We start from the raw sequence: 12,238 nt of genomic DNA on the forward strand, positions 1-12,238 counted from the left end.
CGTGCCCTCAGCGCCGCGTGTGTGCGTCACGTCCGGCGGCGGGACCCGGAAGTGGCGTAGGGGCCGGTTGCTATGCGGCGGGTCGGCGGCGGGCCGGCGGGTGAGCGCGAATTGTGGCTGCCCGGGTCCCCGGCTGAGGGAGGGGATGGGGGGAACGGGCGCCAGTGGGGAGGGTCCCTCCGGGGCGGGGGCAGGGCCTCTGGGCTGCCGGGAGCGGGCTTCGGTGCGTTTGTGGGGAGCGGGGCGGGGGGTCTGACCGGGCCGGGGCCGGCGCTGCGGCCTGCCGGCTCCTGGGGCCCTGAGAGAGGGCCGGGTGTCCTCCGCAGACTTGCGGGCCCTGCGGCCTGCCCGCTGCTGGGGCTGTGAGGAAGCGGCAGGAGTTCCTCGCACCCCCCGAGGGTTCTCCGCAGCCCCCCGGGCCCTGCTGGGGCCTGTCCCCCAGCCCCTTCTCCTCCCTGCTGCTGCCCGGTGCCGGTTTGTGGGCGCCGGTCGGAGCGGGAGCGGGCGGCTGCGGTTTGGCACCCGCACAAGGACTTCGTGGCACCTCCGGCAGGATGGGGCGTGTGTGGGAGGGCCGTGAGGCCCGCTGGGGGTGGTGGAAAAAGGGTGACAGTCCCGACCTGTGCTGAAGTGTCGGCATTTGTGTGGTACTTGTTTTGTGTTTTGTTTTTTTTAACGTTGCTGATGTTTTATTACGTTTGGAGTCTTTGTGTTTTGGGGACTGGCTTTGTGGGTGGTAGTGGAGCTGAAAATGTTTATAAAGACCTTGTGTAGCAGGTGCGCTGCTGCCTGTGCCTACCTTTCTTTGTCTCCCTGAGCAGCGCAGTGCACAGTTGCGATCCAAAGCGAGTTGCCTGGGTCTGTGGCCACTCAGGCTTTGAATGTTTGTGAGGATGGAGATGACATGGTCTCTCTGAGCAATCCATTCCAGTGTCCCACCACCCTCACGGTTTTTTATTATGTTTAGATGGAATGTCCTGTGTTTTGGTTTGTGCCTGTCCCTCTTGTCCTGTCACTGGGCACCACTGAGGAGAGTTTGCTTCCTTTAGGTTCTCCAGTCAGATATCTATATGCATTGATGAGAGCCATCTCCTCTTAGTCAAAACAGGCCCAGCTTTCTCAATCTCTTAATCATGTGAGAGATGCTTCAGAACCTTCATCATCCTCGTGGCCCTACACTGACCTTCCTTTATGTATTTCTTGTCCTTGGGAGCCCCAAACTGGACCTAGCACTCCAAATGTGGCCTCACCAGTGCTGAGTAGAGGGGAAGGATCACCTCCTCGACCTGCTGGCAGCACTCTTCATAATGGTGTCTAGAAGATCATCTATGTTTTCTTTTTAATTCAGGAGCAGAAGCGCAATGGCTTTGAGCACAGTTGATGTGCCTTGTCAGTCTGAGGAGACCGGCTGATGTTTGAACACCAGCTGGTCTGTCTCTCTGCTGGTCATATCCCAAAATGGGGAGGTAAGAATCCTAAAGGAACTGTCAAATGAAATTGTGATGTCTTTTGAGCGAAGGACAGGGAACCTAATCGTGAATTCAGAGGTGGGAATAGCGTCTTGGCTGCACTCAAGCCAGAGCATGAGCAAAGCAAAGCTAGAGCAGAGCAAAGTGAAAAATTTTATGAAGAATCTGTTTGTCCTTAGCTTGTTTCGGAATGCATTGTGCTTCTTGGTAATAAAGTCAATTTTTAAAGCAGATTATCCTCTTTGAATTTTAGGATCAGCATCTCATGTTTGCTTCCTGCTTCATGGCACTTCAGTATCTCTCCGGTGGGATGTCCGCGTATTCTCAACACCACTTTGCGACAGATTGTGGTGATAGGAATACTTGCTGCTGCTGTCTCTCTGCTTTACTACTCTCTGGTAGTCATCCGCAATAAGTATGGGCGTGCATACAGGGACAAAAGATTCCACAGGTGAGAGTTGGAAAGACTTTTATGGAAAGGAATGAAATATAATTTTGACGTGAAAGAGAAAACACTTGACAGGTTGTGACTGTAAAATACGTGAATGGGGAAAAAGCATGAGTAAAGCTTCCTGCTTTTTTAATGAAGCTTTCCTTATCCTGGGTTGATTTTAATTTATCAATAATTCAACTTTCTAATATCTGTATCAACTGTATAATATCTGTAATATATGGATCTGTAGCAGCACAGTAACACTGTAGGTGCAAAAAATATTGCATAGTAAATTATTTGGAAATTACTTTTGGTAATTATTTGGGGAATTTGATTCTTATGGGCGGCACTTCGCTGTTTTTTTTCTTCAGCAACAGTGTAATAGTGAAGAGTGTGATTCCTACGATGGAAACCGTTGTCCTGTTTTGAGTCTGATGTTGAGAAAAACTTCCATATGGAACTGAATTGCCACATAGTAATGCCTAGTTTTCTTCTAGATACCTTGCCCGAGTAACTGATACTGAAGCTACAGATACAAACAACCCCAATCTGAACTATGGAATCGTTGTGGACTGTGGCAGCAGTGGCTCTCGGATTTTTGTGTACTGTTGGCCAAGGCACAATGGTAATCCGCATGATCTGCTGGACATCAAACAGATGAGGGACAAAAACAGAAAACCAGTGGTTATGAAAATTAAACCAGGTACTGGAAAGAAATTCATTTGAGATGGGATTTTCTAGATAGGGGCCTATCCTAACTTTGCTTTTTCCAACCCTGTATTTGAAGTGTCCGGTTAAAGGGCACTTGCGAGTTGTCAGCACAGCACTCCTCCAGATTGCTTTGGGTTTGGTTTGCAGAGAGCTTTGTTCAGCTGTAAAGCTTGAAACATGACACTGACGGGCAGGAGGGAGAGGTTTCTCTGTGGACTAAGACAGGTGCCGGTTCAGTTATCACTTACCTTGGTTCTGTTTGTTTAGTGAATAAATAATTGGCTTTCTGTAAAGCTATTTGAGCCAATTGTATAAATAGGTAATATACGTAATACAGGTCTTTGTTTAATGTTTGGAGAATGATAAAGTATTAGCTTCGCTCTTATTTTCTTATTTCTGTAGTTCATTACCTGGGTTTGGCTTTGGGTAGTTCGTTTCTCCTCTGTGTTGGGTATTTCCTGCAAAATCTTGATACCCAAAGCTTGAGTTGCTTCCCTCTCATATATTTCTGTTTCACTAGGCATTTCGGAGTTTGCCAGCTCTCCTGAAAAGGTCAGTGATTATATTTCTCCACTTCTGAGCTTTGCTGCCGAACATGTGCCACGTGCAAAACACAAAGAGACTCCTCTTTATATTCTGTGTACTGCAGGAATGAGGATTCTGCCAGAAAGGTTATTGGCTGTCTTATTTTTAGCATTTAGACTAGCGATCCTGGTGTGTCTGACTATTTTTAACTGTTCCAAAATGTAATTTTGCAGCCAGCAGAAGGCAATACTTGAAGATCTGCTCACTGATATTCCCGTGCATTTTGATTTTCTGTTTTCGGACTCGCATGCAGAGGTTATTTCAGGGAAACAGGAAGGTAGGTTAACATTGGGAAAATAATTTTTGAAATGTTTATTACTTTCACATACAACTTGGAGAATTGTTTTTTGTTGCTTTTTAAAATTCTGTTTCGGCTGAGAGACCTTTTTCCTCAGTAGCAACATATGGAGTGTGGAGATGATCATCTGCTGTGATCTTGTAACTTGTCTAAATGTTTTCTAATTAGCAGGGAAAATAACTCATCTGTGTTTAGCAGGAATTTTAGTCCATTTTCCCTGGCTTTGGGGAGGGAGGGGTAAAGACAAGGCACAACACCCTTGATGGAAGAAACTTTGCAGGCAAAAATAGTTTCTGAAGGAGAGATGTTTTGATGTGATTAGCTCCCTAGAGGCTTAAAATCAATTTAAAAGCTAATGTGCTTAATTCTGAAATTTACACATCAAGCTGTCTTTGATACATTGAAATAGGATTTTTATTGTAGCCTTGACTTGGGATGGAAGGAATAGAATAACTTGTCAGGACTGTTTAACTTTGAAGTATTTTATGTAATAAAATATGATCAGTGATATATCTTAATAACTCATATGCAAAAAATCCCTCTTTGTTTTTAAGATGATATGTACCAGCTAGTCCTGAAATATGTTTTCTTATGCACGTAGGAGTATATGCATGGATTGGCATCAACTTTGTCCTTGGAAGATTTGAACATACAGATGATGGTAAGTATCTTAATTGTGAATCGGATTTTAGGAAGGACTTAAGTACACTCCTGTGCTTTCACTCTTGGTGGTGTGATTTTAGATAGAGATGTTAGTGAACAGTGGCCGTGCAGATGCTGATGTTGGTTTAATTTGAAACATGACACTGACGGGCAGGAGGGAGAGGTTTCTCATTTCACATTGAAATGTGAAATTTCAATGATCTGCATAGCTACCAAAAACCAGTTCACTAGAAGTAGTGTAGCGCTGCTTTAGACCACCCTAGTTGTATCTCTCAATGCCTTTTCCGTGTTTTATCCAGAGGATGAAGCGATTGTGGAGGTGCATGTCCCGGGCAGTGAAAACAAAGAGGCCATCTTTCGTAAGAGGACAGTGGGTATTCTTGACATGGGCGGAGTGTCGACTCAGATAGCATACGAAGTCCCTAAAACTGTAAGCTTTGCCTCTTCGCAGCAGGTTATTATCTGTGCAACTTTCTTCTTTTCCTTTTGGTTTTATTTAATGCATATCTGTTGTTTTGTTTTCTTTGTTTTGAGTCCTATTCTTCATTACATCCCATTCCAAACCCAAGGGAAGAGAAGATGGCAAATACAAGTCCTTCATCAGCTAAGCAATTCATTTGTATTTTGTTCATTCAAACGTTTATTCCCATTCGTATAATTTGCCACTAACTTTTAAGTTTAAGTGGACGTGCATTTCTTTGTGTGTGTGCCTGTATTTATGTACGAGTTTTAAATTTCTTATACTTAAGAGAGACTGTATTCTGGAGTTTAGAACCCAGAAGTTGTGTGTGAAAGATTCTTCTTATATAAGAAATGGCTTTTTCCTTTAAGTTGGATTGATAGAAACTGAATTAACAGGACATGGGGGTAACAGTACAGTCTGTTTAAATGCCACCTACATCCTCAGCACAGTTCATCTGTTGTAAGAAGCAAATTTCTTTGTTACAAGTCTTAAATGGAACATAAATTGCTCTAACTTCACTCCACTGAGTTCTAGAGTAATTCCTGAATTTTTTATATTGAATAATTTACTATTAATTGAGAAATGATCTGAAGTAAGAATAGCCTAAAAGCCATGTGTTTTGACTCTCAGTGTACTGTTATAATGATGTATCTATATTTAGGTTTTTTTAATCTTCCTGTGAAATGATGGGTTTTCGCTATTGCAGGTTTTAATAACGACATCGCCTTTCAGGCAGCTGCTGTAACAAATAGTTTGGGCTGTTAAACAGAAGTATGGGCATTCCGATTCGGAGCAAACTGCCCCAGTAAATATGAATTGGAAACAGGAAGAGTTGCAGACGATATGACAACTATCGTATGGCTCTGTCTGAACATAAGCTGATATAAAATATGTATTCTGGTCATGGAACCTGTCTGGGTTCCCAGACAGAGAATGATAAGAGAGTCAAATAACTGACTGTGACGCTTACAGTCCTGCTGTTTTTCATTTACAATGTCAGTTGGAAGCCACACAGTGTTACGCTACATATCTGAGCACGTTCTGTGTGAAGTCCTTCTGCTACACAACTCTTGAATAGCTGAAAAGCTACCGCAAGTGACTGACGTATGGTATGTGAGCAGAGCTGAGTGACTGACAGGTCTCCCGAAAAGCTTGAGAACTCCAGATTGGAAAACGAAGAACAGCTCTGCTGGGCGGACCATAAATCTACCTGGCCTAGCAGTCAGTGCTGTGGGGACTCAGTCAGAAGTGGTAGCATTGAGATTAGTAGCCACAGCATGTACTTTTTCAAAGGAAAAGATACTTCAGCATCCACAGCAGCAGTTCCTGGCCTTTACAGTTCCTTGAGTATCAGTAGCGATAATGCGGTCCTCGGCAATCAATATGCTTTGCCCTCCCTATGAAGTTAGAAGGTAACATGAGCCTGTGAAAAGCAAAACTGATGAATAAGGAGTGGAGCTTAAAGATGTCAAGGGCATCTGTTTGTCCAAAGAACTCATCTTTAGAGTCTGGTTCACAGAGTTTATACCTAATCTTGGTGCTTGTGTTCCCACAGGAGGAAGTAGCCAAAAACTTACTTGCGGAATTCAACTTGGGCTGTGATGCTCATCAAACTGAGCACGTGTATAGAGTCTACGTTGCAACGTTCCTTGGTTTTGGAGGAAATGCAGCACGCCAGCGATATGAAGACAGTCTATTTACCAGTACAGTGCTTAAAAACAGGTAGCTGGCTGGGGGATATGCGTTCCGTGCATCAGTAGGCTCAGTGACCCCTTAACTTGAATATATTTAGTTAAAGTATTGTGACATAAAACTTAATTTCTACAGCATGCTGCATGCAATGCTGAAGTTTCTTTAGACGGGGCTGCTTTGTTTTGATGCCGTTGTATCTCAGAGCTTGATGTTTCTGAATATGCAGCTGTTGCTGTGCTTGCTCCTTTATACAGGCTGCTGGGCAAACAGACTGGCATGACTTCTGATTCGCCCTACCTTGATCCTTGCCTGCCCCTGGATGCTCAGGATGAGATCCAGCAGAACGGACAGACAATGTATTTGCGGGGAACGGGAGACTTTAATTTGTGTCGTGAAATTATTCAGCCGTTCATGAATAAGACTAATGAAACCCAGACATCTCTTAATGGTGTCTATCAGCCTGCTGTGCACTTTCAGAACAGTGAATTCTATGGTTTCTCTGAGTTCTACTACTGCACCGAGGACGTGTTACGCATGGGAGGAGACTATAATGCTGCTAAATTTACTAAAGCCGCAAAGGTAAAGTGTTCTTGAGAGAAACTTTTTCTAACTCAAAACAGCTACTCTCCAGAAGCATTCTGTTCTGAAAGTCTTGCAAAAAACCTCTTCCTTTAAAGATCCAAAGTCCTTTTACCCTGTAATGAACTATCCCAGGGAATCTTTTCCTCACTGGATTTTCTTTTGGAATATCCGTTTTAAAGCACAACATTAAAATTGACTCTAGAGGGAATGGGACTCGTGATAGTCAAGTTCCAGCAGAACTACTGCTAATGGGGAAATCCGTGCTGCTTCCACCCCTTGCTTCTTTTTAGGAATATCTTTGTTGGTTAGAATTCCTTTTCTTCTTGCTTTATCCATTTTGTACCAGTTTCTCATGTATTGTTCCTAGCAGAGATCAATCTGTTGGGGACAGCTTTAAAGTAAGACTACAACATAAAGTAGAGGAATATGACCTGCTTTGTCAATGTCCTAAAAATAGGGTTGTCTATTTTTCATCTCCAAGTACGTGACCAAAGAGTTTAAGTGCTACTGAGTACTAATTTAACTACAGATGCCAAGTAATGAACAAAATGTTATAGAAAATACCATGAAACTTGTGGTCTGACTTATTGGCAGTGCAGGGGAAGCTGTTATTTTTGAGTTTTCTAGCTTTTGGTATTTACAAAGCATCTTATCTAGTGGCATTTTTTTCTTCTCAAGGCAGAAGCCACGTTGAAGTCTCTCTTTTTTTTCTTTTCTTGAAGGATTATTGTGCCACTAAGTGGTCTGTCCTACGGGAACGTTTTGACCATGGTCTTTATGCATCACATGCCGATCTCCACAGATTGAAGTGAGTATTTGTGTTTGTACAGCAAATTCATTCATGCAGAGTTGCCAGGGAGAGGTCACGTCCAAATGATCCATTTAATGAAATCATTGGAAGTGTGAATATAACCTTAAATATTGCATCAGCTGTAAAAAAGTACCGATAATTATGTGTCTAAATGAGCTCCCCGGTCCTCTGGGACTCTGTAACTGCTGGCCTGACTTTTTCCCACTCTTTCTATAGGTACCAGTGTTTTAAGTCTGCCTGGATGTATGAAGTATTTCACAGTGGCTTCTCATTTCCTGTGAGTTACAGCAATTTGAAAACAGCTCTGCAGGTTTATGATAAAGAGGTGCAATGGACCTTGGGAGCCATTCTTTACCGAACACGGTTTTTACCTTTAAGGTACGAGTTGTTTTCTCTCAAACGTCTGAAAAGAGAAGTTTGAGTGGAAGGGTTTATGAAGGGAAGAAGCATGGTGATAGCAAACAGCTGACAGATAGGGGGAGACAAGATGTTGTTTCTAGCGCATTATATATAACCTTAGTACGTATTTTGGGTAGTTCAAGTAATGCTTTATAAAAACTATTCTACTAAAATGGGCTGTTCCCTGGGGTAAGGTAGTTTAGCACGGAGGCGAAGTTTGATTTGCAGCTTATGTCTCTTATTCCTTTGATTCTTTTCAGAGACATCCAGCAAGAAAACTTCCGTGGAAGTCACTCCCACTGGAGGAGCTTCTCCTTTGTTTACAATCACTACTTGTTTTTTGTCTGTTTTCTGGTTGTGCTGCTCTCCATCCTGCTTTACCTGCTAAGGCTCAGACGGATCCACCGGCGAATGTTGCGTAACGGCTCGTCTACTTCCCTATGGATCGAGGAAGGCCTCCCACCACAGAAGATCGCAGGACCCTTATGAGATGCTGTGATGGAGAGCTTTTATTGGACCTGCTACTCAAAAAGCCATTTTTGCCTCAGGGTTCCTACTTTTTGTCCCTTTTAAACCATTGAAGAAGCAGATTGCCTAGAGTATGTCATACAGCTAGGCTTTGGAAACATGGGAAAATGGGGTCAACTTGGCTTAGTCTCGTTAGACAATATCTGCCAAAAATTACTTATTGTTTTTTAAATATTGCACTTTTGTGTGTAATGGGACGAGCAAAGACTCGTCAGTAAATGAGCAGCAGCAGCTTAAGCTATGTATGGTAAGAGAATGAGTGTGAATGCTCATCCTTTGGGTGAGATTGCGAAATCCCGTTAGCTAGGATGAATGAGGACTGTTTTTATTTTCTTTTCCAGATCCCAGGATTGATATCACTTGAATTCTCAATTCTGAGTCTCCTCAGTGAAAGACAAGGAAGTGCAGGGTTTTCAAAAGCAGTAAGAAAACAACCTTTTAGGACAGCTTAATCTGATTTTTATATTCTGGGATAAGTACTGTGAAGGAGAAGAAAAACCTATTGCACCCGATGCTGTGCTTCCACAAAACTGCTTAAATCAATTTTGCTTATTTGTGACAGTTTCCCCTTTTGTCTTGGAAGCTATGTCGTCATAGTGGCAAAAGTCACTATTTTTAATCCCCTATTTCTGTTTCATAATCATTCAGAGATCTCCCTGACGCTCCAGTAAGGTGAAGAGAACTGGAATATGCCTAGGCTTTTGTTTCTGCTAGAGTAGACCTGCACAGTGTCTCTTTTTTGATTTTTGAGTACTCTGTTTTGTTAATTTATATTTTATTTAAAGCTGTTAATTTTACTTGAAAGTAAATCTGTCCATGATTAAAAGTGGGATTTATATGAACTTTTGGTGTATGGATATTTTATTGCACGATATCGCTACTGTTCTCACTGTTTGTATCCAACTGGCAAAACTTTCTTTTCTCCTAGTAGGTGAGAAGACGCTGGAAAACTGGATGCTGTTTTCAGTATTGGAGATCTAGGCATGTCAGTACCACTTTGGTCATACTTAAGGTGCAGTTTATTCATCTCAAAATCTAGATACTTTCAGTTGTTTTATTGCCTCCTTTCGATACGCTTTTTTTTTTTTTTTTGGCCTTTGTTTAGGGAATTTAGGCTTGATCTGCTGAACTGCAGCTAAATTTGGGTGCTAAACCTCCTGCCCCTTCCAGCCAGTGTCTGGCAGATGGCCGCGTAGAATTAAGTGGATATGTGGTACAATTTTGAAACGGCAACAGAACCTTTAACTGAGTGTTCAGAAATAACAAATAGTGTCGTCTTTCTAGAAAGGATTTTTTTTGTACCTGACAAATCTGAGCACTTCACCAGCTGAGAGTCTGTTTGGCATTTCGCTATTTTTTTGAGCACCATCTGAGCGAGCGCGTAGATAAGACACCTCTCACTTCTGATGTCTGGAATTGTGCTACAAACTTGTTGCACTCATAAGGCTGATAAGAATTATCAAAAAAACTGACACTGCCAATTGTTCCAGAGCCTATGCTTCCTGTTTCTGAGATGCCTAAAACTGAGTACAGAGCCTCTAATTGCACACTTAGATAAAGCAGCCCCCTTTGGACGAGGGCTGGTGTCAGTGCTAAAGTGACGAGGAAATATCAGAGTGTGACTGGGCAAAATCCAGGCAGATGCCAAGTATCTCTTAGCAGAAGAGATAGTGACTCAAATGCAGCAAGCAAAGAAAAAACCCACAACCCAAAACCCACCAATAAAAAAAACTTACGAAAATCATAAAAACATGGAAAAAGTTGAAGGAAGAATGTTTCAGACCTAAAATAGAATTTCCTTTTAGATGCTGCTGCTTTTTCTTTTTAGTGATGTTCTTAACACTTAAGAGAACGCAAAAAAAAAAAAAGAGAGAAAATCATCTTAATGTATAACTTCAAAATTGATTCTTTAATAGAATCAGAAGCTTATTTTTATTAAATAATGTGCAGTCATGGGGGGGGGAAAAAAAACAACTACGCTGGCCCTAAGGTGGTAGAAACATTTTTGAGAGGAGAACGATTGTTTAAAGTTATGTAATATGTCACGGTTGAACCAAGTGCAGGATTTCGACGTTGCTTTCTTATCTTGTAGGATGGACAAACTATGGCTGTGCACAATGGAGTATGTGTTTTCTGCCCCCCCAGAGCTTAAGAAGAGCTTTGGTAGGACAAGCTGCAGCTGGCAAGCTTGGTGAATGCAGTAGGGACAGGTACAGAACTGGGATGATGGGGACAGATTGCTCTTGTGCTTACATAAAGCATCGTCTGCTGCTTTCCGCACTGGTTTTTGAAAGCACCGCGCTGGGGAGTGAAGATATGAAGCAGGAGTGTTTGGAATGTGAGGAAAGATAAGATGATGAATGGTGGTGAGAAAGTGATCAGGAAAATGGGGCATGAATGAGCAGGAAGCTTTCGACGTACCAGTGACTGCTCTGCAGTGTACAGTGCCTCTTTTTCTTTCTTTCTTTTTTCTTCTCCAGCATCCTAACAGTATTGTTCTGCTTTTTCTAGTGATATGGTTCAGGAAGGGCAGAATTAAGATGACCTAATACACAGTTTCCTCTTGTAATGGTAAAAAGATGCTGCCAGCAGAGATTGGTTATGGGAGCAGCTACTATTCATTAAAAATCTAAGCAGAGCATGAAAAAACAGATTCAAACAAGTGTAAGGCCTAGAAACTTAAACAAGCTTTCTTCACTCGTGCAAGACTGTGCACAGAGCCCTGTTTTATGTCTGTATTTTCCCCCTCATTCCGGTGTTAGGGTGGTAAATGGCTTGATAAGGTGAGCAGGTGTCAAGGTGCTTCAGAGTGAGGTGGGGTGAACACTGCCTTCAAAACTAAAACCAGCTGGCTCTTACCTAAATTCTTTAAGAAATCTCATTAGGTGCTCGGCTGCCCCTCCCTGTACATGAGAAGGGTCAATTTGTCATGATAATGCCAGTCATTGATCCTCACTTTCCCAGCTTGTTTTCTTTTTTTTTTTTTTTTCTTCCTTTCAATAAACTGTTTCCCCCAGTTGCTTCTTGGATTTGTGTTTCTTTGCGTGGATTTTTCCGCTGCATTATGTCTTTACTGTTGTAATTCTAACTGCAAGGTTGGAGGGGGAAGGGGCTGAGTTTCTTTAAACCCTGATTCTCAGCTGTTCCCTCCGTGCCCAACGTGTCGTGCACCCTGGTAGGAGCGCAGGGAGCTTCAGGGAGTTGAGTACACTGCAAAAGCAGCACCTGGACCCTGTTTACCTCCAGCAAGCTGGGAGTCGAGCCCCTTGATCTCACACAGGTATAGGGGGTGCAGCGAGAGGCAGCTGGATTAATTAAGTGTCCTAAAGGTGCACAGGTGAAAGCCATCATGCTCATTAGAAGCAAGAGCCTATAAGGGTTGGGCGAACGCAGGCCTGAGGAAGAATAGATGGTGTTTTGCTTGTGCCTGGTGCTCTTTGGTGATGTTTCTGCTTCTCTGAGGTATTCTAGCTTCAAAGTGAAGTCTTTTGGTCCTGTCGGAGAAGGGGTGTGGGATTGTGTTTTTCATTGCTGCGGAACCATGGGGAAGGCGCAGTAGAAGCGTGGTAGGGTGCTGTGAAGGGGAGCGAAGTGTGCAGAGTGG

The 12,238-nt window shown here is 42.9% G+C and overlaps 2 protein-coding genes across 12 annotated transcripts in view; both read left to right on the plus strand.

The window, feature by feature from the left end:
• ENTPD4 (ectonucleoside triphosphate diphosphohydrolase 4) lies at positions 1-9,476 on the plus strand. Of its 2 annotated transcripts, none has more exons than XM_063358867.1 (13): positions 1-100; positions 1,349-1,466; positions 1,723-1,920; positions 2,400-2,605; positions 3,134-3,284; positions 3,372-3,475; positions 4,098-4,157; positions 4,459-4,613; positions 6,178-6,344; positions 6,569-6,893; positions 7,619-7,704; positions 7,924-8,085; positions 8,367-9,476. In XM_063358867.1, exons 2-13 carry the CDS (start codon positions 1,459-1,461, stop codon positions 8,593-8,595), a joined length of 1,851 nt encoding a protein of 616 aa, XP_063214937.1. In that variant the 5' UTR covers positions 1-100; positions 1,349-1,458; the 3' UTR covers positions 8,596-9,476. The 2 variants fall into 2 exon arrangements, with proteins under 2 accessions (XP_063214937.1, XP_063214938.1); XM_063358868.1 differs by having other exon boundaries at positions 4,459-4,589.
• Positions 9,477-9,514: 38 nt separating this feature from the next.
• The window catches only part of LOXL2 (lysyl oxidase like 2), a 64,698-nt gene continuing 61,974 nt past the window's right edge, over positions 9,515-12,238 (plus strand). For 9 of the 10 annotated variants that reach the window (XR_010074020.1, XM_063358855.1, XM_063358861.1 and 6 more), the window contains exons 1-2: positions 9,515-9,646; positions 10,727-10,844. The gene's annotated coding sequence lies outside the window, so the exon portion shown is untranslated. The remainder of the gene's footprint in view (positions 9,647-10,726; positions 10,845-12,238) is intronic. The other variant, XM_063358858.1, reaches the window with a different exon arrangement.

Source organism: Chroicocephalus ridibundus, chromosome 23 (genome assembly GCF_963924245.1).
Source record: "Chroicocephalus ridibundus chromosome 23, bChrRid1.1, whole genome shotgun sequence".
NCBI lineage: Eukaryota > Metazoa > Chordata > Aves > Charadriiformes > Laridae > Chroicocephalus > Chroicocephalus ridibundus.